The 24,902-nt window shown below is 40.6% G+C and overlaps 3 protein-coding genes across 5 annotated transcripts in view; 1 reads left to right on the forward strand and 2 right to left on the reverse strand.

Annotated features, from left to right (window-relative positions):
• LOC137408899 (protein F37C4.5-like) overlaps nucleotides 1-10,807 on the reverse strand; it is a 35,442-nt gene extending 24,635 nt beyond the window's left edge. The window contains exon 1 of one of the 2 annotated variants that reach the window (XM_068095520.1): nucleotides 10,774-10,807. The gene's annotated coding sequence lies outside the window, so the exon portion shown is untranslated. Of the gene's footprint in view, nucleotides 1-9,041; nucleotides 9,121-10,773 lie in introns of those variants that run through there. The other variant, XM_068095519.1, reaches the window with a different exon arrangement.
• LOC137408897 (protein F37C4.5-like) overlaps nucleotides 10,357-24,902 on the forward strand; it is a 32,806-nt gene continuing 18,260 nt past the window's right edge. For both annotated transcript variants that reach the window (XM_068095517.1, XM_068095518.1), the window contains exons 1-3: nucleotides 10,357-10,373; nucleotides 19,895-20,073; nucleotides 20,662-20,890. In XM_068095517.1, coding sequence (XP_067951618.1) covers nucleotides 19,895-20,073; nucleotides 20,662-20,890 — 408 coding nt within the window. In that variant the 5' untranslated portion in view covers nucleotides 10,357-10,373. The remainder of the gene's footprint in view (nucleotides 10,374-19,894; nucleotides 20,074-20,661; nucleotides 20,891-24,902) is intronic.
• Nucleotides 22,048-23,780, reverse strand: LOC137408629 (RNA-binding protein 25-like). The gene is made up of 3 exons (XM_068095220.1): nucleotides 23,483-23,780; nucleotides 22,278-22,472; nucleotides 22,048-22,160 (listed from the first exon to the last, which is right to left on the reverse strand). Exons 1-3 carry the CDS (start codon nucleotides 23,778-23,780, stop codon nucleotides 22,048-22,050), a joined length of 606 nt encoding a protein of 201 aa, XP_067951321.1.

Here is a 24,902-nt window from a genome sequence, read left to right on the forward strand (position 1 = left end):
ACAGCCTGCCTAAAAAGCAAAGAGGTCGATTTACACAGAGCCTCCCCTTAGGGTCTAAGTCGACACACGTTTCCCTTAAGCAAGTCCTTGATGGAAGGCGTAAAGTAAATTGGACCTGCTGCTTTCAAGGCTAGCTTCTGATTACACACTGGCCGAGTTCCTTCAGACTACGGCCAGTGTGTAATCAAAAGTAAGCCTTGATAGCAGCAGGTCTAATTTGCTTTACGCTTCCCATTCTTTTGAACTCGACAAACACACCAAAGGTTTGCTCCAGCAGATTCAAGATTATCCGGCTTTAGAAATCTTGCCTCGCGAGGCAAGGGTGGTACAAAAATGATCAAGACACAGGCTCTGGACGAACTCCACTTTATAAGCTACTTCCTCTTCGGGAAGCTACAGGGGCAATCTATCTAGTTCCCGATCGATACCAGTTGTATCCACAAGCTTGCTGAGTAAGCAAGTGCTCGACAAGATTCCTCAATACACATAGAACTTGGTGAAAGAGAGCGACAGTCATTGTCTCATGGCTGATGGAGCCCAACTGCCATTCTACAGAGTTATATGCCTGCCCATACCGCTTCTGGACATTAGGACAGAGGAGGTCTTTGTGGTGAGCCAGATAAGCAAATAAGCCATCATGGAGATGCCTCACTTGGCAGCCTACCAGTTTGCTATGGAGTTTCAGAAACACATAGTTTTCATCGAAGGATGACCGTTGACTTGTACGGATAAACACGGGCAGCTGTTACTTGGCAAAGTACAGATGGTAAGAGACACAGTGGTGCTAATACCGACTGAGATGGCTGTTCAATGTCGGATCACCACCTAAAACTGCTGTCCATCAGAGCTGATAGAGACTTGCCCCGGAGGTTCGCCGCTGGCTATGAGCTTGAACCGGTCTGGGCCACAGGAAATCCTAGTCACACGGTGCCTAAACCCCATGAGCCGACCTTTACATCTTCAAGCCAGTGCCACGATCGACACATACATGGGCGTGGAAGACCACCAGGTAGTGAAAAAACCAGCCCTCTGCGGCTCGGGTCTCCGACCACGAAATACGAAAACGCCAGAGACAGAGATGCAAGGCCCTCTGGAAAACCTGTTCTTGGTAGCCAAGAAAAACTGCACAGAGCCGGACAAGCTGAGCTGCTAGTAAGGTTGTTAACACGCAACCAGAGCACATTCAGCATCAGTGAGGGAGATGTGTGACCGACCTCTAAGGTAAAGCATTTCATTTTACTGAAAGATGGTTTCCGACTCATGCGTCAACCCACACACCGGTTTAGACCGGAAAAATAAACTAAAGAGAAGTGACCATAAGCGCATGATCTTCTCAAATATGGATTCATCGAGCCCTCTGGAGGCATAAGGAGATCCCAGGTAGTGTTGGTGTAGAAAAAAGGTATTAGATCGCGGTCTTGTGTTGACTGCCGCTGGCTGAGCGCATTCACCAAGCAGAATGCGCACCCCTTCCTGGATCGATGACAGCTTTGACATGCTCGCCGACAAAAAATTCTTCAGTACACTGAACCTGGTCAGTAGCTACTAGCAGGTGCCGTTGGATGTCGGCGCTCAGAAGATATCAGCCTTTGGTACTCGCTCTGGTCTGCGGAAATGACAGGTTCTGCCATTTAGACTTACCTTCGCACTGGCTACCATCCAGAGGTTAATGAAGCACGGGTTGCGCGGCCTGCACTGGAGGATGGTGTTACCTCACTTAGATGACATAATAGTCATTGAATCAGATTTTGACATGCACCTGCATTGATTGGAAGTGTTGCAGTGACTGAAAAGAGCCGGGCTCTAACTCAAGTCAGCTGCACGCTTTTCCAATCAGAGGTGCACTACCTAAGCCATGCGATGAATACTGAAAGAATAGTTACTGATACGGAGAAAACGAGGGTGGCACAAGATTGGTTGACCCACAGGGCACTGAAAGAGAGGTTAAGCTTTTTGGGCAGGGCAGGATACTACTGTTAGTACATACCGAGCTTTGCTACCATAGTCTGTACTTCGCACCAGTAGACGAAAAAAGCGAGAAGTGGATGTGGAATGAAGAAAAGCAAACGACTTTCGAGGAGCTGAAAAGATGCAATTGCTTGGTGCCTGTCCTGGGAAACCTGACTAGGGCCAGTCGTATATATTGGACACAGACTCGAGCAAATGTGGAGTGGGTGCAGTATTATCCATAGTTCAGGAGGGCACTGAGAGTGTTTGTGTACTTTAGCAGAACCTTGGCGTCTGCAGAAAGGAACTACTGCGTCACCCAAAAGGAGTTGTTGGCCCTAGCCAAAGCAGTGAAACATTTCCAAACCTTACCTTTATGGACGAGAGTTCCTACTTTGCATCGACCATGCCTCACTTGCAGGAGACATGCGAGGACTGCAGACAATGTGAGCTCATTGAATTGAGGAATGACAGACCTACCAGAAAAGAGCTCGCTATGAAAAGGCAGGTCTTGGGTAGACTCAAAGGAAGCCCAACAGCCATGTCAGAGGTTGTCTGGACCACGTGCAAGCGGTCAGTTGCATGTACCAGCCCACTGCTACTATGGCAGCAAGAGGGTTGGTCCAGGACAAACCAGGGCAACCCTAGGACTCGTGACACAGCTCGGATGAAAACTTGAGGTGATGCCAACAAGGAACTGACCTAGATACAGGCTACAGGTGGGGACCCATGGCCACGATGTACTGGGCCCTCTCTGAGGCAAAAGAAGTGACAAAAAACCAGCTACAGTTGAGAGACCGAGAGTTTGATATACACAAAACCCAGCCATTTATCCAATACAAACGGACAGAGTGCTAGGGGCCGCGACATTTCCTCACAACCAGTCTCGATGGCATGTAGTCTGCATGCCGGCCATTGGAGAAATCATCGTGTGACACACACACTCTTGCCACTCTAATACAAAAAAAACCGACCAGCTGCCTCCACCTGACATGGTGCTGGTCGGAGATGACAGTGGCAATAAGCAGACTGGTTAAGATCTGTGAAGTATGCCATGCATGGAGGGGCAAAGACAGCAGGCAGAGGCTGCATGCAGGATGCATCTGGCATAAAGTAGCCAAACCAGCCACTTACCACGGCCAAGAAAAGCAAGCTCAAGAACTATTGGAAGGCAGCCGTCGCTAGCAAAAGTTGGCAATGCAAACCGCTAGCCTAAACTGATCCAGGAAGCTGAAAAGGAAAAATTGACAGGAAGCACTTATAGGGAGCACTGGCTCTGGCCCCAGCTGACCACTGCTTCCGACGTTGAGTGGGTAGCCCTCAGGGTCTGCACTGGGAAAACAGTGTGGCGGCTGATTGCCGAGGCCAAGAAAGAGGGGAGACGCCGAAGCAATGAGTGCCAGAACCGAGTTAAGCCCCAATTTGGTCGACGACAGGGCCCTCGCAATGACTTCCGGTTGGCTTCTTGATCGAAGGGCACAGCTTAACCAGCCTGAGACATACCCTACAGGATGAATTTATTCGCGGAGTTATATTTCGCGAAAATTGTCTTTTCATGCATATTCGCGGATGAATTTATTCGCGGCTGAAAACTGCCGCTCTCTAGGAAAAGTTAACTCTATTCCAGCTAGTAATAGTTATTACTACGCATGCGCACACCGCGTGTTCCGGTTTATATTTAGCTTACAACTGCGAGGAGATCATGCTATTCTACGGTAAACAATTTTTGCTGCGTCGAGATGTTTTCACGAATATTCATCGCTTTCTAGGCCTTTGATAAGCCAACAACTTGTGGTGAGTAATGAGTTTTTACATTTACTAAATTGGTTGAATTTTACTTTGGTTCTTCGGTAAAACGCAATACTACCGTATTTTTTCCATCCCTACTGCTTCATTATTTGTTTTAGTGTGAGAGAGAGATTTTTCATCATACACCGAAGAACAATGATTGCAAGGGTGGTAGATGTCATTCTTAGAAGATCGCCAATCATTCAGGGAGGTCTGGAAATTGAGGTTGAAGTGACCACAGCTACTTACGAGAAGAATATATCTGTTTTTAAAAAAGGAACAGAAACGCCTTTACGAGCACAAATCTTTGGCCAACCGGCAGAACTTTGCAATAGTAAGCCACGAGGAGAGTTCTGATGATAACTTCCTTACCAGCCATGTAGTAGCGAGAGAATCGCCTCCAACACCTACGCAAGACAGTGACAGATCTGCTATTAGTAAAATAACTAGTCAGAAAGCATCATTACACGCTAGTATTCACATATCAAGTGTACCAGTTTAATTTTATTGCTAGATAACTGCCATATGGACTAAACTGTTTATATTTACTCCATTCATCGTTTGTAAAATTTTATTTGTATTTGAAATATTTTATTTGTACACTCAAGTTTGTAATAAATTATAATATATCTATAAATGAAATAAAATATATAATTTAATCATGTTTGCTACAGCGATATCAAAGAGTTGTTGTCGATGAAGGGGTCTAGGTTGACTGGTTGCCTCTCTGCCAATATTCCTGCCTTGATGAATATTACTACTTGTCTCTAGTTTTCGTAATCGGAGTAGGTTGTTTCATTCTCAATCTGCAGTAAACACAAAAAAGAAAAAATATTAACGAGTGTTGAGGAAGTACAAAAACAATAGCTGAAGTATTTGATGAAAGCGATCAGTTTTTAAACAAAAGAATTAACTAATGCAGTTGATTATGGAAAAACGTATCTGCACTGCAAATCAAATACATACCATAATGTCCAGATCAGAATCATGATCGTCCTTGACTTCGGTATTAGAGATTGATGAAGTTGATTCTAATGTAGAAAGACTAGGAGAGCTTTTTTGCTATGCTGAAGCCATGCCGAATAACTTGTAAAAACTTTGAATAATTTTGTAAAGTTTGACGCAATGGCAATAAAGCTCGAAGCCTGGCGATGATTTTAAAGAAGTTTTGGAACTCGGCTACGCTTAGTACTTCTGCCTCGCGGCTATTTTCGCGATGACGCCATGCTGCATATCTTGTGACAACCTCGAATAATTTTGTAAATAAATGTGATGCATTGCCAATGGTGTTAGCTCAAAACTCAGGCAATGATTTTAAAAATGTTTTGGAACTCAATTACGTTTAGTATTTACATTAAAAACTAGGCTAGCGACTAGTTTTCAATTCGATGCAGTAGTTATTCTCTCTTGTGATTAAAAATAGAACTAATTATTCACTGAATTTAATAATTTGCGGGATTGACTGTTCACGAAATCGCGAATTTTTATGATCAACGAATATTTTCATCCTGTAGGGTATAAGGCACTCAGATGAGCAAGGAAAAGCAGTGCGGCTCAAAGTTTCAACTGTACAGTTACTTATATGTTTATTGCATATTTAACTGTCTCTATTCTTATATAATCGCGAAATCTGTATTCTCATTGCCTTTTACTCAAGTCGCTATAGAAAGACAGACCTTGTCGGGTAAGTCCTAATCTATAGTTTATACGCAAGTGCCTTTCCTGGTGGACGAGCAACAGGATGCAAGAACGCACAACCATAAACATGCAAAAGCAAATAAAAGCTGTGTGTACAATTAAGGTGATGCAGCTATTCGTATGACACAGTCCAATCTTTATTTCAAAATAGCTAGCACACGCTGTACTACCAAATTACCGTTAATGACAATTGTGAACAAGCTCAACTAATAAATAATATGGAATAATGACATTCAGAAACAGAAACGAACTAGAAAGCAACATTAGGCTACTTGGCAAATACTAATTGTGATTACCAAAAGTGTTTTATATTTGTTTATGTACGTTCACTGAAGTAAGTTGATGACTATTTTCCAATTGTCATGAGTATATTAACGTAACTTGAATGTTACGTTAATCACATTTGAGTGTCTTACTGTGTCTTCTGTTACAGTGAGACAGTCTATGACTCACTGTAACAAAAGTTTTTATATAACCAAACTAGAACAGCTTATGTAGCTTACAGCTTACATATAGTGATGAATCATTAGAATGTTTTGGAGCAGTATTAATAAAACATCACATATCAAACTTAGCATAGTGTGTAAGTAATGATGAAGCAACAACTTAAAGCAGCAGACTTAATTTTAACCCAATTAAATTGATTGGAACACAGCTCTCACAAAGCTAAAATGTACACCGGTGACAAAAGGCAAAGTTAACATACAGTGCATGTACTTTACAATCGAAGAGCACATTTACTTTGGTGCATAGAGTGTTGTACATGCAGGCATGTCTTGCACGCCTGATTAGGTTTCAGGAGCTTGGTGCAAGGAAACCAGATCGGCTTTAGGAGGCAAAGCCTCTTACACAAGCTTGCAGGTTTATGTAGCTTTCTTAACTTATTGAGGTCCCTAAGCATATATATACGAGGTTGTATTGGAGAGCGTTTTTCTTCCTGCGTCTAGCTAGTGAAAACGTGGTGAGTGCTTATAAAACATGTCGTAGACATGTTTTATAAGCATGGACATGTCGTAGACAAACTTGGTTTGCAGGGGAACGTGATACAGTGTTGACAGCATTTAATGCTCGAACTGTGTAACTAAATAGTTACAGCGCCTTTGTTCATGGCTCAAAGAAAAAAGACATGTTGTATATGCAGGCGTCTTTTGCGTGTCTATGTTTCAGGAACTTGGCCTAAACAAACCAGATCAGGTTTAGGAGGCGGAGCCTCTTACACAAGCTTGCAGGATTATGTAGCTTTTTTACTTATTGAGGTCCCGAAGCATATATAAACAAGAGTGTATTGGAGAGCATTCTTTTTTCAGCTTCTAGCTAGTGAAGACTTGGTGAGTGCTGTTATATGTCATGTTGAGATACATAATTGTTATTTAAAGATTTTGCTTCACTTGAATACTACACTAACATCAATGATTAATAACCACTAGTTCCACTTCAACCTAACCAAGTTGCTATGGTTGATTAGGCACAGGCAAGCCGCCTTGTTTGTTATGGTTGTCAAGAGTGGAGAGTTCAATTTATAGGACTTGACCCATATCTTTAGAGCAAGCCCACTATGCCAAGCCACGATATAAATGTAGCAATAGAAATATTCTTTATTCTCATAAACCAAAACCTAATACACAGTAGCAAAATTCTACAATATGACAAAAATAACAAGTAGTAAAAGCTAAGTAGTATAAATGTCTTACGCCAACAACTAGCTGTAACTGCCCTTAAGCTCTGTCTTATACGTCTACAAGATGTCTCTGTCAAAAGAAGATGAGCTACTAAAATTGTTCGCTTTTATAGGCATTTCGGATAGCCTGAGGACGGGTACATATAATATAATGTTCAGTATCATATTTTATGATGTAGGTGTAAGTCCATTGGAGGAACGCTGTCTTTGGGTACGTCATCTGAAGAGCGCTGATCTTGTGGGTTGAATGCAAGGATTGCATAATACTGTTTCCGTTGGCAATGTACATACGTCAGGAAAAGTACTGGGTCAGGGTGATGGTAAGTTCAGTTATTATTGGTTGTGCTTGGTGATGGTTGGTAGAGATAATTACTTCCACATTCCTTTGACGGTTTCCACTGGCGGTATTGACGTAGTTTCCATGATTGATTTCTTCCAATTCTGAAGTTCATAATTTTCCTTCGACGTTTCCAATTAGTGAATCTTTTGATGTCTCTTAGGCCCTTTGCTGCTTGTAGGTATTATATGCTTATCCTGTGGTCTGGCTGCATTCTCTGTTGGTATCTTGTTTTCGCAGTATCTCCATACAGCAGTGCTCATAAAACATAATGAACGCCACTGCTTAATTATTACATCGCAATAAATGATTTCTGGCAAGAAACAACACAACACGCAATTTTGCCACGACCAAACACGAGTGAAGCGATTGTTTTGGAGCGTTATGATAAATGCATATGCGCACAAAACTTCCGAAAAATTATTTGTCAACGGCCGTTACCAAACCCTTGTACCGAAATTCTATCAAAAAATTTAACCATTTCTGTGTAGAGTTTATCTAAGTATAATAATGATACAAAACGCATATAAACATATTTAAATATGTTAACAAGTCTTTGAAAAGTTGACACAATATCCTAAAACTAACCCATCCGATCGGACTATACATAAATAGACAGATTAATTTGGCCTAAAATCGCAATAAAAACTTGACAAGCCTTTTTTAATCAAAATTAAGATCGGCCAACGAAATGCCGATAAGGCCGTGAGAAAGAGAGTAGAACCATTAAGTCATGCGCGTTTCACAAGAAAAACATGCACATTTCACCAGTCTATGGCATTGTATAATGTCGAAGGTTTCTGTAATTAACGTACAAGTACTGAAAAGTAATCGTTTCTGAATCGTAGTGATATTTTTCTAACGATTCTTATAAGATTATTACAATATTTAATTGTAAGAATAATTAGTCGATTTTATTAAGATTATTATGATATTTAGTTATAAGAATAATCATTCGAATTTACAAGATCAAAGTATATAGTGATCGATGGTGCGCAATATGTTACTGTTATTATTTTTCTAAACATTTTGTTGATGATACTGTGACTGTGCCCAATATCGCGGTACTGCTAAGCCGTCTATAATATCTGCAAAATTCAGTAACAGACCTACATTTTTTTTATAGATATACATCTATTTCTATGACAACCAGCTAAAATCTGTTTAGATTTTTAAACTCAGCATAAGTTTTTAGATCTAAATACAGAAATCTAGATAAATATCACAACTTTTTGATACTGGTTGCTATGACAAATGATATACAGCCCCCCAGCATGTGTATATTACACAGCAGCTGGCCATTTTACTTCTAATATTGCATTTCTCCTATTGCGGGGGAGATATATAAACATATAATCTTTTCCTTTCATTATTGCTGTTTGTTGTACATAATAACACCAAGTACATTACAGCTACCATTACAGCTACCATTGCAGTTCTCCTATTGCACTGCGGTGCCGTTTGACTGCTAATATTGCATTTCTCAACCGGCAGTACCCTTTCTTTTTCCATTATAACTTTGGTCGTGGGCTGTATGACAGGGGAATTTCTAGCTTTAAAATATTGACAAAATTTTTTAGTAGTCTTCCTTACCTAACCCTCACTCAAAAAGCTATCGTTGTATGTGACAACAGGTGAGAACCTGTTTCAAAGATCGTTTCCTCATCCGCGCATGTACGATAATGCTGGCGCGCTACTTAGCGTAGTAAATAACTATTCTATCCTAGCGAGATAAATCTGACGTGTGTAGTTTTGGTTTAAAAGAATTCAAGGCTATAACGTGCGTTAGCGACTAAATGGAAGAGTCAGGGTAGCGACTCTATCAATCATTTATGCTTATACAGTTTCGCACCTGAAACTTTATAAGAATAAATGAAAATAAATACGTACATAGTTTCGCACCCGTTTCGTTTTCGGAGAGTAGTCGCAGCTCCACGACTTAATGGAAATTCCTTCGGAATAAAACGAACAAAAACCATACTCACTTCTTTTACACTTTATGCAACATTTATTGCAATTTAGATCGTGCCTGAGTGAAATTGTTTACAATATCAGTATTGCTTACACATTCACTAGTACCTGACCTAGTAATAATCAAATTAGTTCCCACAAGCTAAGCAAAAGTGCGCAAAATGAACATAATTAAAATAGAATAAAATGACAAAGCAAATTCAACAATGTTCAGACCTGCCAACCCAAGAGTGGGGCAATGCGTGAGATTTGGTTTTGGGGCAATTGATGTATCAATGATAATATATATAAAATTGTGGAAATTGGGGCAAAAATCTCACGCATTTTCATTTTTTCTTTGGGGCGATTGCGTGAGTCTCACGCCCAATGCGTGAGAGTTGGCAGGTATGACAATGTTGCATGTGGATTCGGATTAGTTATGGCAATGATATAAAGTTATAAACCATCTGGGTGTTTGCGAGGGTTGTATACATACCTGCCAACTCTCACGCATTGGGCGTGAGACTCGCGCAATCACCCCAAAGAAAAAATGAAAATGCGTGAGATTTTTGCTCCAATTTCCACAATTTTATATATACAGTACTATCATTGATACATCAATTGCACCAAAACCAAATTTTAAGCATTGCCCCACTCTTGGGTTGGCAGGCCTGGTTGTATATCATCGGTTATGCATAACATAATTTATCCATATTCACGTATAACAATGTAGGTAAAGGATTTGTTTACTCGTTGCTTGACATGCTACCACACGAGCCGATTATGTTATAGCCTTGGATTCTATTAAACCAAAAACCGCATACAATAGATTGGCCTCGTTAGTTTTGAATCGTTAGTTTCTACGCAAGGTAGCGCGCCAGCATTTACGTTTAGGCACGTACCAGTGTCGTAGTTTTCATAGTTTTGTGAAACTATACGGCTCAGGCACGTACGAGGAAATGATCTTTGAAACAGGTTCTCGCCTGTTTTCACCTACAACGATAACTTTTTGAGCGAGGAATAGGCAAGGCAAACCACTAACAGAGTTTATCAAAATTTAGAAACGATTTGTGTTGTTTCTTGCAACAGATCTTTTATAAAAGGTTGTTGTTAATAATGAAGGAGTGGCGTTCTGTATGCACCAAAGCAAACGTACTCTGCGATCGTAAAGTACATGCACTGCATATTAACATTGCTGTTTTAACCGGCGTACATTTTAGTTTTGTCAGAGCTGTGTTCCAATCAATTTATTTTGGGTTAAAATTGAGTCTGCTGAAAACTGATTGAACAAAAAAGAAATCATTTGATAATGTGGAATATGTGACATCTATCAGCTGATACGCACAATTAAATTATTGAACCACGAAGTAAAAACCTTTAAATATTCGGTCAACTGTTGTGTCTAGAAGCGCCTGGAAAGCAAAAGAGATGTTAAACAAAGTAGGCTAGAGCATTGCAATGAATTCGTGCGGATGACCCGCGTGGCTTAGCTACTTATGGTATTGTTGGAAGGTGCTTCTGATAACGTAAGAGTTTGGTAATAGTAAGCGTGATGCGATCCATGCGGTAGGTGACACGAAACTGTTTATTGACAGGAAGCACAAAGTGGGACAGACAAGTTATGCGAATATAATATTGACACAATAGTGGGAAGATAACTCTAAAGTACGTAATACAACATCTCTCTTTCTCCGACAAACATAAACATTGAAAGCATAACATTTACATAAAGACATATCGATTGGGAAATGATTGTCACATTAATATTAGCAAGAGTGCAACGACCTACAAAAGTTACAGAACCTTAAGTGCTAGAGTCTGAACCAGGGGGCTGACACCACGCTGTTGGATTCATAAGTCGAGCTTCACAGGCTGCCTAACCGTACGACCAGACCTCGGTATATAGTGCCCCTTTAGACTGTTCGGTGGCGGGTTAACATCGTCAGCTATATTTTCGATCAGTCTTATGTCGATTCGGTTACGACGAATTGAAGTTCCACCTGAGTTTCGGAGAAGATACGACTGAGGAGCATTTGGGGCAGCTGCTGCTACTACAGCTTCACGGTTTAAATCTGGAACAAAGACCTGTTGTCCAGGGTCAAGCAGTGGCAGTTCTCTGGCGCGGTGTTGGTTGTCATAGAAGATCTTGCTTTTCTTTCTCTGGTCCTCCTGAGCACGAATGCTTTGGAGGTTAGGCTTAGAGGCCTCCAGCGTGACGGGAAGTGCTGGTAAAGTCGTTCGGAGTTGTCAGCCCATAAGTAACTCCGCAGGAGATAATCCATTCTCAATGGGTGATGAACGATATGCCAACAATGCAAGATAAGGGTCAGTCTCTTTTTTCAGCATAGATTTTATGGTTTGAACGGCTCTCTCGGCTGCGCCGTTCGATTGCGAGTGCTTTGGCAAACTAGTGATGTGTTTAAAACCATAGCCGGTGACAAATTTTTGAAACTCTATTGAAAAGTACTGCGGCCCATTATCTGAAACCAGGAGTTCCGTGGCGTGCAAAGATGCTTTTCATGTGACCAATGGTCTCCAGGCTGTTGAGCTCTTTTAACATAGCGACCTCGAAATAACGAAAATAATAATCAACTAGCAATAGATACCAAGTCTTTAAAATAAAATAGATCACTACCAACACACTCCCATGGGCAAGACGGGAACTCTGATCTCATCAGTGGCTCTGGAGGAACTCGGGCTAATTTTCGACACGATTCACATGAGCGTACTATTTCCGCAATTTGTTGCGACATACCGGGCCACCAAATTGACTTCCTTGCTCGATCTCTGCTTTTAGTAATGCCTAGGTGGCCTTGGTGAACTTTCTGTAGCACTTTGAGACGGTCAACGAGCGGAATGATTATTCGATCGTCGAAAACAAGTACTCCATGAATTATGGTTATCCTAGAGCGATTCTCAAAGAAAGGACGTACTAATGAGTCATTGGAGGTCATATACGCAGGCCACGACGTATTAACAAAGTGGTGAATTGTCGCCAATACCTCATCATTTTTCTGTGACTCTTTGAGTTTGCCGAGTCTCTCATTGGAGGTGGAGTAAAGCAGACTACTGCAAGCATGATTTTCTACTTCCTCCAAGAATGCTATGTCCCCCACAGTAGGAACGGTCTTTGAACGGGAAAGTGCATCAGCAACAATATTTTGCTTCCCGGGAATGTGTTCCATCCGGTACCGGAAGCGTAACATGCGCATGCCAAATCGTTGAATGCGAGCAGGCATTTTGCTGAGTTCTGTGTCACTAAATAATGTGTCATGCCTATAATGTAATTTCTGAACTTTTCACATGCCCATACAATGGCGAGGGCTTCCTGTTCAATCGTAGCATATCGTTGCTCAGTGTTGGTAAGTGCTCGTGACGCAGCGTAGACTAAACGAAGCGTACCATCGGGCTGTACTTGTAGTAATGCAGCACCAGTGCTATTCCTACATGCATCTGACTGGATGATAGTTTTGCGAGTTGGGTTGTATACCGCTAGCTCTACAGATTGGGACAGCTCATCTTTGATGTTGGTGAAGGCTTTAGCTTGCCGGTCTCCCCAATACCACTGACAGTTTTTGCAGAGCAAGTCCCTGAGCGGTGTACTGAGATCACCTAGACGCATAGTGAACTTACTGAATTAGTTGGCCATGCCAAGAAAACTCCGCACATCACTCACATTGTTCGGCGTCGCAAAATCTCGGATGCCCTGGATGGCGTCGGGGTTAGGTTTAACGCCATTGGTGCTTATTACGTGGCCTAAAAATTTGATGCTCTGACAGGCAAACTGACATTTGGATTCATTTAGTGTCATACCGGCTCATACCATTCGATCTAACACAGCACGGACTCTATTATCGTGTTCTTGTGGTCGTTTCCCCATATACACACATCATCCATGTGGCAAATTACGCCCTCAAGGCCATCAAGTACGCTTGATATAATCTTTGCGTAAATCTCAGGGCTGGACGACAACCCAAACGGTAACCGGTTAAAAGTGAAACGGCCAAATAGAGTGAGGAATGTAGTCAGCATTCTGGCTTCAGGGGTCAACGGAATCTGGTAGAATCCTGAATTTGCATCTAGCTTGGTAAGTCGACTGGAAGTCTTAGTGAGCGCCATGTCATCGGCCGAGTCGGCATTCAGCTATGTATATATGCATACATATATACATGTATATATTATATATATATATAAAATTGTTTCCTCACCCCGGTCAACCCGTATGGGTGGTAATTTCTGCTCTAACTCGGGTCTCCTACCAGAGACCTGAAAGTTTGAGCACTCGCCTCAAGATCTTAGCTGTTCCCAATAGCGCACTTTTCTGTAACTCACTTGAGTTGATTGCTGTTGGTATTTGGGCAAGCCCATTTTATGCGCCGGTGTTATTGCGCCCAGTGCCCCAATAACTACTGGTATTACAGTTGTTCTTACATTCCAGCATTTTTCAATCTCTTCTCCAAGAGTGAGATAATTTTCTACCTTTTCTTTGCTGGCTATATTGTAGTCATTGGGTACTGTTATATCTATTATAGTACCCCTCTTGGTCTCTTTGTCCACCACCACTATATTTGGTTGGTTTGCTAAGACATGCTTGTCAGTCCGGATGTAGAAGTCCCAGAGGATCTCTGCGCGGTCATTTTCATTGAACTTACCAGGAGCTTCCCACTAGTTTCGTGGTTTATTAAAGCCATACTCGTCACATAGACTTCTATACACAACGCCTGCGACATGATTATGCCGCTCAGTGTATGCGTTTCCTGCTAGCTGCTTGCATCCACTGATGATGTGTTGGATGGTGTCAGGCGCATCTTTGCACAGTCTGCATCTAGGATCGTCTCTAGTGTGATAGAATTTTGTTTGGAGTTGCCTTGTTGGGAGCACTTGCTCCTGGGCTGCCATAATTAGCGACTCTGTATTGGCCGTTAGGTTTCCTTTGTTCAGCCACATATACGTGACCCAGGCCGTCAGAATGTACAATCGTGCTAAAACAACATTTTTGAGTTTAAAATCAGCAAATTCTAAGGATTTTAATGCATTTTAAATTTTTTAAATCGGATAATTCATGGCCAGATTATGCAAGATTCGGTAGAGAAGGTCTCGCGATGAACTAAAACTGTGGTTTTGAGTTTAAGCAGGATAAAGTTGGCGATTTATGAATCGTAAGTCATTATAATTGTTTACAAATCAAAATGCCATAGCAACCGACCACTTAATCTCAACCCATATTGATGAAACCGGGCATTCTATACATTAAGACCCTAAAAAAAATGATGGTCACATTTTTATTCGGATTCAATCGACAGTTGACCTCCCAAAGGCCATGGTAAGGTCAACAATATATGTGGCTAAAAGCTCACTGTCCTGGAGATTTTCATTAAAACGGTAGGCTTCAAACTGTGCACTTTCCCACAAGCTATATTGTTATGACTGCATATAAAGGCAATCAGAGTTGCTGGAAGTGTATTCAGACTTGTCCACCTATACAGAAGGTCATGGTAAGGTCAACGAAAGGTGACCACTGAGGGCATCAGGATGCAGAAATATCAACCCAACCCATCAAGTGACCATTCAATCTAGAGCTCTTTTAATGTAGTTTAACACTCAGACAGTGCAGTACAGAGTACACTGCAGAGATTTATTAAAACATATTGAAGAGGTTTGCTTGTTATAAGACCATCAAGGTCATGGAAAGGTGATTGAAATGTATGGTTTACATTAAGATCAATAAGCTATAAGAGTTCTAGAATTTGATCATAATGATTGTCCACAGCAATTACAATGTAGATAATTTTCACTTGGCAGTGTTTTTGGAATCTTTTTGACTGGTGATATTGGAACTCTCCCTGTCTCTTCCTCTTCATCAGACATATCACCTGTAACAATGAAAAATGATTTAAAATCATACTAACTCTATCTCTCAAAAAATGTCAAACAAAGCAGATCTGACATGCTTACAATTTTCAGGTCGAGGACAGACTAAATGTTTTGTCTCCGGAGAGCAGAATTCTCTTATTTGTTTGAACAGATACTTTTTTTATTCTACTGAGAGTCCTTGTGGTTGAACCTGGTCGGGCATACCCTCGGGCAGCTTGTCAAGCATAGTGAAATTTGTTGCGTTCATAGATGAACAATACTCTTTATAAGTTATAACACCTACAAATAGAATTATACCTATGAGTCCTGAAACTCCTGGATTAAACATTGTCTTATAAAGTAACGGTAATATTATCCATAGAATAAATACAACAAATTCACAAACCTGGCCTAGCGGAGTCCATTTCAAACTGGTGCAGTTTCTTTATTCCTTTCAGCTTTCTCACTGGCAGGAATTTCGCCCAGTCATATATAGGTACTTCCACATGGCCATCCTAAGTTCCTACAATCTTGCATATGTTGGAAGCAGTAGATTGGTTCACACACTAAAATGCCATGCAAACTATGAAATTGGTATGATTGGGTCTGTAAATTTTGCTAGCACAAGAACATGAAAAATTGCTAACCTCTTTTATTTCTTGTAGTGAAGAAAGTTTGCTACACCTAGTTTTCTTTTTCAAATAACCAAAATGCAAATCGCACGAAAACTTACTGTGGCCTGCTATGAGGAAGTTAAGCTGGATATTCTGCTTCTTTCCTGTCGTCACACGCCATAACAAATACGCCAGCATAGCGTTGTTTTTGTTTTGACCACTGTAAAAGTTAAGCTACTGCTAGATCTGAGTGAGTGATGTTAGCAAGAAATATAGAAATATGTCAGCATTATAGAAGATATTGAACCGAAGCAAACTAGCCCTTAGTAGTTCTCACCTGCGGTTATCTGCATGAAGAATCAAATATTTTGCCCCGAGACCATAGTTGGTAAGAAAGAAGTGTAAGTATGAGACCACAGCATTGGCGCCTTTTGATGTAGTTACAGCCTCGTCAATCAGAAAGTTAACTTGGGTTGGGATGGCTGGACAGCATACACCAAATATATCACACTTTCTAGGAGTTTTAAAATAAATTGGCCCAGGCTGGTGAGGATCAGATGGGTGATGGAGCTACAAATATAGTTGGGATATATAATAAAATAGAATAATAACAGGCACAGGTTTATCTCCCACCAGCAATTTATAAGCTGAAGGCGTATTAGTGCATTAGAAGGCAGGTTAGGAAATCATAGACACTACATAATCACACCATTGCCCTTACCTTTCAAAGTTCTGTAAATTAATAGAAGAACAGTAGATTAGATTCAGGTTCAAAACTGACACGTAAAAAAAGCATAAATTCTTTAATGTCGATGCTAACCTGTTGAGCAAAATCGAAACAGTGTTATATGTCTGGTCCAGATTGAGGTTCAGATGGCTGGGGCATGACATTAGCAGCCAAAAACTTTCTTGTATTGTAAAGTGTGACGCGTAACGCCAATACTATTTCTGCAATCATCTGTACACTTATGCAGGTGTTCTCTGGCTTTAGAGGCTTCATCCAGGTGCTTCTGTTGATCTGCTATGAGCTGCAGCTTTTCAGCTTCAGTATGGTTAATAGAGCTGCAAAAATGCTGGGGTGTCAATGGTTTAACTCTAACTTACTCTTTAGCCAAATTATAAAGTTATTTAAGAATAATACCTTTGGTATTTGTAGTTGTACTGCTGACAGGTCCAACATAGATCGGTGCTAGGCTTTGATATTATTAACCAAGGCATCACTGCTTTCCATATTCTTCGAAAGCTTCTCAGAGATCTAGGTGCCATCATGCCGGTGACACAGGAATCGACATAATCATCGTATAAAGACTGCACAGTCAAGTCTGATGGTAGTACCTTGACCTCTGTTTAAAATAATAATGTATAAAAGAGCCTTATATGATTGAACACACCTATTGTTCTTATTGATGACTTGTATATTTAAAATACCTGGTACTCTTCCTAGTAGAGAAAGTGCATGAATACTACGGACACTTTCCAGAAAATTGACAATAGCCTTGGCCTCCTCAAAGTTTATTGATCGGCTATTCCGCCCTCTGTAATTTAAATTTCTGGGGATCGGACCGTACTCCTTGTAGTGAGTAGTTAGTGTTGCCAATCTCCTCTGACCAATGGCATTGATGTAGAGAAACACATTCCTACATATCTCATTTCCTAAAAGAGTCATACAGACAATAACCAATGTAATAATGGTATCCAAATATGATTAAATTCTACTGCTGTTTGTGGTTAATTAAATTACATGAGTTAACATAATCACACTGACCTTCAAGGGAGTAACAGACTGTGATTTTTGCGTTGCTTGGCAGCATGACTGGTGTTGTTGGTAGCACCAGATCTAGCTATGTTAGTGGCAATCTGTCCCAACACAACCATATCCAATGACTCCTTCGGTAATCCTTGATATACAGTTCTAATGAGGCTTATTTGTTCAGATGACATAAAACTAGCACAGAATTCCCTACATTTGCATCCGCTAATTAGTTTGATGTCAACAGCTGGAATTGGAATGTTATCAGTAGTGATAGGCTGATCGTTATTCTCTGTAAGTTGAATTAATTCATTACGATTATCGTTACTACACTCTTTATCGTTAGCAGCCACATATCGCCTGATAAGCTGTATTTCTATAGTTTCCTTATTATCAACATCTTCATCAATATCCTCATTATCGCTTTCAATATGATGTGAAGCAGCTGACTCAGATTCTAAGTAGAAATACTCGTCTAAATTGTTGACATCAACTAGCCGTAATTTTTGCGAAGGTTCCATTTTGTTTTAGCCTACGGCGTTAAAACAGGAAATGGCCAAATACTTGCGCGTGCCTGCAATTATACGCCCAAAGTGATGATCATAGGTTATGAAAAATTCTCTAGCAACCACTGACTTGGGTAGAGTTAAATGGCAATTCTGGCTTTATGATTGGTCAGACACAAAAATAAACAAGACCATGTGAAAGAGCAGGGTTGAATGCACTATAAACCACTGTTTACTAAAATAGTGACGGTGAGTCATATACTAGCGAATAGCGCACGTAGGGTGCTATTGTAAACAGTGCGATTACCGCATGATTGTACATTCTGACTGCCAGGGTCACATATGTCTAGTGAAGATCACCAACATTAGATATTTGTCGGTGGTAAGCACCATGAAAAGGTTTCGTGTGCCAGTCAATTTTCTCATCATCAGGGTGAAGCTCCCTTGTAAGAGCAGCCGATTGAAATTCATCTAGCAACTTATCTGATGTGGCTATGGAAGCTGCATAGGCTTTGATGCTTTGCTCTTTCTCTTTCACTGTCTGCTGTACACTTTTGAGTCCCCTACCGCCATCTTTCTTGTCGAGATACAATCTAGTAGTATCAGATTTTGGGTGGAGTGCTCCATGCATGGTCAGCAGTTTACGAGTCGCTATATCTGTTTTCTTGATGGCTTCCTCAGTCCACTTTATTATGCCCGCTGGATATCTTATTACTGGCAGTGCGTAGGTATTTATTGCCATGACTTAATTCTTGGCATTGAGCTGGCTCCGTAGGACCTGCCGAAAGCGTTTTTTGTATTCGGTAATGGCTTTGTGACATACCTCGACTTCGTGGTTGATGTTGCTTTGCATAATTTCCAAGTACTTGTACCCTTCTTCTATATGTTTGATAGTACCATTTGCCATTCTTAGGCCATCTGTGAGCATAGAATAGTCCTTCTTAAAAATTAGCCTTCCGCATTTCTCAATACCGAAGGTCATTCCGATGTCCTTGCTGTATACCTGAGTGAGGTGTATTAGCGAATCGATGTCCCTGTCTTTGTTAGCATACAGCTTGATGTCATCTATGTAGAAAAGGTAGTTTATCTTGGTGCCACTCTTAAACTGGTACCCATATTGAGTCTCCTCCAGCATATTGCTAAGAGGGTTTAGGCATATGCAGAAAAGCAGCGGTGATAAGGAGTCACCTTGATAGATGTCTCGCTTAATTTTTACACTCGCCAGCTTTTTGCCATTAGCTTCAGGTTCTGTCTTCCATTTGGTCATTGACATCTTGATGAATGCCACAAGAGTAGGGTGAACATTGTACATACTGAGGCACTCAAGTATCCAACTGTGGGGAATTGAGTCATAGGCCTTTTTGTAGTCAATCCAAGCCATGGCAAGATTAGTTTTCGTTCTGCTGTCTTGATAGACCATCCGATCCACTAGTAACTGATGCTTGGTGTTGTGCCCAATTCCTTTCTGAGCACTGGTCATATAGTGACTCATATGCTCTTCCAGTTTGTCTGCAACTATTCCTGAGAGCAGTTATATATATATGTATATATATATATGAATAAAAGCGCAAGATTCGAGCAGAGTGCTCAATGATATATCAGAGCAAGTTAAAGTTAATAAAACAGACTATAACTTTAGATAAAACACTTTATTACTAATATTAATCAAGTGTTTATCTAAAGTTATAGTCTGTTTTATTAATTTTATATACATATACACATTTAGGTATCATTTCTGGTCAGGCACAAAATGTTGCCTCATTGGTCTTACAGATGGTAGATACAATGGAGGTTGCACACAAGTATGACGTGAAAGACTTGGATATTCTCACCGTCAAAGTGTATAAAGACAGAGCCGAAGTGACTCGGTCTATCAAAGTTTCTGTGTCGAAGGGTCAAGCAGAGATACTAGTTGAGAAGTTGTCTTCCTACTGTGATCTTGACTCGATTCGGTGAATATACTTTGCTGTATATGCTTGTTTATACTAACCTGTGTTTTTTTAATTGATATTCGACTAGATAGGTTGTTCAACAGTTTGCTTTAATTATGATACCGATGGTGTACTTGCATGATTTTATTTCAAGTCCATTTAAAGCAAAAATTTGCATGGCATTGTCTTTGATACACACTTATTCCATTAAAACTTTTTATTCAAAGTTTTATGTTATCACTGGTAATTTTCAAATTGTTTACAAATCGAATCACCTGCCAATCTTTCAAAGCACTATTCAAAACAGTCATTGATTAAAGGAAATGCTTTGGCAGCGATGACAATAATTAGGCTGCCATGACAGCTTATTTTGAATAATGTTTTTACTAAAATCCTGTGTACAAAATATTTTCTATATACCTGCTGTAGCTCAGTGTACAAACAATTTTTCCAACAAAAAGGAAAACCGCCATCGTCAAGGCTTAGGTTATTGGTGAGACTTGAACCTCCATTTTAAATATTGCTTTTTCGCCGCGAGATTAGACTAGTTCGTGTATGATGTTATGACATTGTCCAATTAGCAAAGCTATTCATGTAAATCTTTTGCAGAGTTGAAGGTAAGGGCAATGCATCCATTACCGAAGTCACTTCTGTGGAAAAACTTGAAGAAGCTCCTAAAATGGATGAGTCAGAGGTAAAATCTCTTCAAGAGCAACTCGCCGATCACAAGAAACAGATTCGTGCATTAGAGGCGGAGCAAGAAAGAATTAAAAAGCGTAAGGAGGTCGTACTTGGTTTAGGAACCCAAGTAACGACTCCAGCTACTACCAAGGAGCAGGTGGGTGAAAGTAAATACCGTAAAACCTCTATTTGAGCACCACCTCTAATAGAACGAAATTTCGAATAGAACGCCACCATAGGGGAAAGGTTGAAAAATACAGCACTATGGCGCTCAAATAGATGTTTTACGATAATTACAGTCATTGATGCTGTGATGCCCAAGGGAGACTGCTAAATATAGGCAGCGTTAGCATCGATTCGTCCATAAAAGACTTAAATTCATCTTAGCAAACTTCTGACGAGCTAGGTGAAAAATACAGCACCACCTTCTATTTGAACGTCACTTCTAATGAAGTGTTATGGCTCTCAAATAAAGGCTTTAGAGTCATTAGAGCCATTGCTATTGACCGTGAATCTGAAGCTTCATGGTCATGATGTTATTTATAATGCTTCAGAGTTGTTTCTTCGTGTTGTTCCAGCTATCAGCTATATAGTCTCCTGACTGAACATAAAATTTACTGATTGTTGTCAAGCACTGCTGATCAGGTATCTGGTGCTACCTGGTGTAATGTCTCCTGCTTCGCGGCATCAACTGTATCACAATTATTAGTGGGCCCCTTTTGGAGACGTATAGTAATGTAATGTCAGTCTTTTCGTTAAGGCATGAACGAGAGCACACAGTCTATTGATATAAATGTCTTCTTGCACATATGTAGCAGGGAAGAGTCGATGCAATGTACAGCAGTACAGTATACTTAATGTCACTATGTGACTTCAGAGAGTTTTCTCCACTTGCTACAGCCTTGTTTTGGATACGTATATCATTGTCATTATACTGTCAGTCCCATTTCTAATGTATGAATCTGGATAACTCAGTCTATTGGTGTGAAAGTCTCCTAACGAACTGGTTGATATCAGCGATAAGTTTAGAATTTTTTCCAAGACTAGGTCGAGCCCGCTTTTTACCTATTGAATGAAATTTGACCATTTATCCTCTTTTCTATCTAAAGAGAATTCTCGGTAAGCGCCTTCCATCATTTTGCTATCCCGATGCTGATTGGCTCAAGTGTATGTAGAACTGATTTGACCTCTTTAATTTTGTTTCTAGTCATGCTTCTCTGTTCAGATTTCATTAGTTTCGTATGATTTTTTGGACTGTATGTACAATGTGCTATACAAGTGTGCAGTGTGTGTAGGGACATGTACTTGCCTTGCTTACTGCCTTGCTCTCTCCTTTGCTTTCCCAAGTTCATTGATGCTCACCCACTTGCTCTCACTTTCTCTCAGACTTGGCCTCTGACTTTCTCTCAGACTTGGTCTCTCACTTTCTTCCAGACTTGGTCTCTCACTTTCTCTCAGACTTGGTCTCTCACTTTCTCACAGACTTGGTCTCTCACTTTCTTCCAGACTTGGTTTCTCACTTTCTCTCAGACTTGGTCTCTCACTTTCTCTCAGACTTGGTCCCTCACTTTCTCTCAGACTTAGCCTCTCAATTTCTCTCAGACTTGGTTCCTCACTTTCTCTCAGACTTGGTCTCTCACTTTCTCTCAGACTTAGCCTCTCACTTTCTCTCAGACTTGGTCTCTCACTTTCTTTCAGACTTGGTCTCTCACTTTCTCTCAGACTTGATCTCTCACTTTCTTTCAGACTTGGTCTCTCACTTTCTCTCAGACTTGATCTCTCACTTTCTCTCAAACTTGATCTTTCACTTTCTCTCAGACTTGGTCTCTCACTTTCTCTCAGACTTGGTCTCTCACTTTCTCTCAGACTTGGTCTCTCACTTTCTCTGACTTTCTCTCAGACTTGATCTCTCACTTTCTTTCAGACTTGGTCCTTCACTTTTTCTCAGACTTGGCCTCTCACTTTCTCTCAGACTTGATCTCTCACTTTCTTTCAGACTTGGTCCCTCACTTTCTCTCAGACTTGGCCTCTCACTTTCTTTCAGACTTGATCTCTCACTTTCTCTCAAACTTGGTCTTTCACTTTCTCTCAGACTTGGTCTCCCACTTTCTCTCAGACTTGGTCTCTCACTTTCTCTCAGACTTGGTCTCTCACTTTCTCTCAGACTTAGCCTCTCACTTTCTCTCAGACTTGGTCTCTCACTTTCTCTCAGACTTGATCTCTCACTTTCTCTCAAACTTGGTCTTTCACTTTCTCTCAGACTTGGTCTCCCACTTTCTCTCAGACTTGGTCTCTCACTTTCTCTCAGACTTGGTCTCTCACTTTCTCTCAGACTTAGCCTCTCACTTTCTCTCAGACTTGATCTCTCACTTTCTCTCAAACTTGATCTTTCACTTTCTCTCAAACTTGGTCTTTCACTTTCTCTCAGACTTGGTCTCCCACTTTCTCTCAGACTTGGTCTTTCACTTTCTCTCAGACTTGGTCTCCCACTTTCTCTCAGACTTGGTCTCTCACTTTCTCTCAGACTCGGTCTCTCACTTTCTCTCAGACTTGGCCTCTCACTTTCTTTCAGACTTGATCTCTCACTTTCTCTCAGACTTGGTCTCTCACTTTCTTCCAGACTTGGTCTCTCACTTTCTCTCAGACTTGGTCTCGTCTCTCACTTTCTCTCAGATTTGGTCTCTCACTTTCTTTCAGACTTGGTCCCTCACTTTCTCTCAGACTTGATCTCTCAGACTTGATCTCTCACTTTCTCTCAGACTTGGTCTCTCACATTCCCTCAGACTTGGTCTCTCACTTTCTCTCATACTTGGTCTCGCACTTTCTCTCAGACTTGGTCTCTCACTTTCTTTCAGACTTGGTCTCTCACTTTCTTTCAGACTTGGTTCCTCACTTTCTCTCAGACTTGGTCCCTCACTTTCTCTCAGACTTGGTGCATCACTTTCTCTCAGACTTGGTCTCTCACTTTCTCTCAGACTTGGTCTCTCACTTTTTCTCAGACTTAGTCTCTCACTCTCTCTCAGACTTGGTCTCTCACTTTCAGACATGGTCTCTCACTTTCTCTCAGACTTGGTCTTTCGCTTTTTCTCAGACTTGGTCCCTCACTTTCTCTCAGATTTGGTCTTTCACCTTCAATTTGATGGACAGCCCATCCGTCTCACAACTTGATGGAAACAACTTTTATGCCAGCCTCCCATTCTGGTTAGCTCATAGTTTTGTCAATCTTCTTGTAGTAGATAAATCTTCACTCAGAGCTAGAATTAGCTACTTTCGGTCTCAGAAAATATAAGTATTTTTCTATCATTTGCGATTTCTTTGTGTTTGAGGTAATCTGATTGCCAGGATGTTTCAAGGTTAAAATCGAAAATTTTGATCACGGTTAAAACGCTCAGAAAAAATACGTTTGACTTGACATGACTAGTTGCTATCGTTGTTATAACTGAAAAACAGCTCTGTGTTCAAGTTGCAGAGTTATGCGTGTCTATTCTGTCGGTCTTTTTCCATTTATAGACGTCATAGTCACACTTTCGATTGATCTTTAATCGTTAATTGTTTAATCGTTATCAAGTTTTCTTGATTTTAATCTTGAATCATCGTGGCAGTCAGATCACCTCAAACATCAAAAACAATCGCAAATGATATAAAAATACCGATAATTTCTGATAGAGTAATCGTAATCATAATCACACTTTCGCATTATCTGGATAATAGATCTGGATAAAAATACCCTACAGGATGAATTTATTCGCGGAGTTATATTTCGCGAAAACTGTCTTTTCATGCATATTCGCGGATGAATTTATTCGCGGCTTAAAACCGCCGCTCTCTAGGAAAAGTTAATTCTATTGCGGCTAGTAATAGATATTCCTACGCATGCGCACACCGCGTGTTCCGGTTTATATTTAGCTTACAACTGTGAGGCGATCATGCTATTCTACGGTAAACAATTTTTGCTGCGTCCAGAGGTTTTCACGAATATTCATCGCTTTAGAAGCCTTTGATAAGCCAACAACTTGCGGTAAGTAATGAGTTTTTACATTTACTAAATTGGTTGAATTTTACTTTGGTTCTTCGGTAAAACGCAATACTTATTTTTTTCCATCCCTACTGCTTCATTATTTGTTTTAGTGTGAGAGAGAGATTTTTCATCATACACCGAAGAACAATGA

This window comes from Watersipora subatra, chromosome 11, assembly GCF_963576615.1.
Source record: "Watersipora subatra chromosome 11, tzWatSuba1.1, whole genome shotgun sequence".
NCBI lineage: Eukaryota > Metazoa > Bryozoa > Gymnolaemata > Cheilostomatida > Watersiporidae > Watersipora > Watersipora subatra.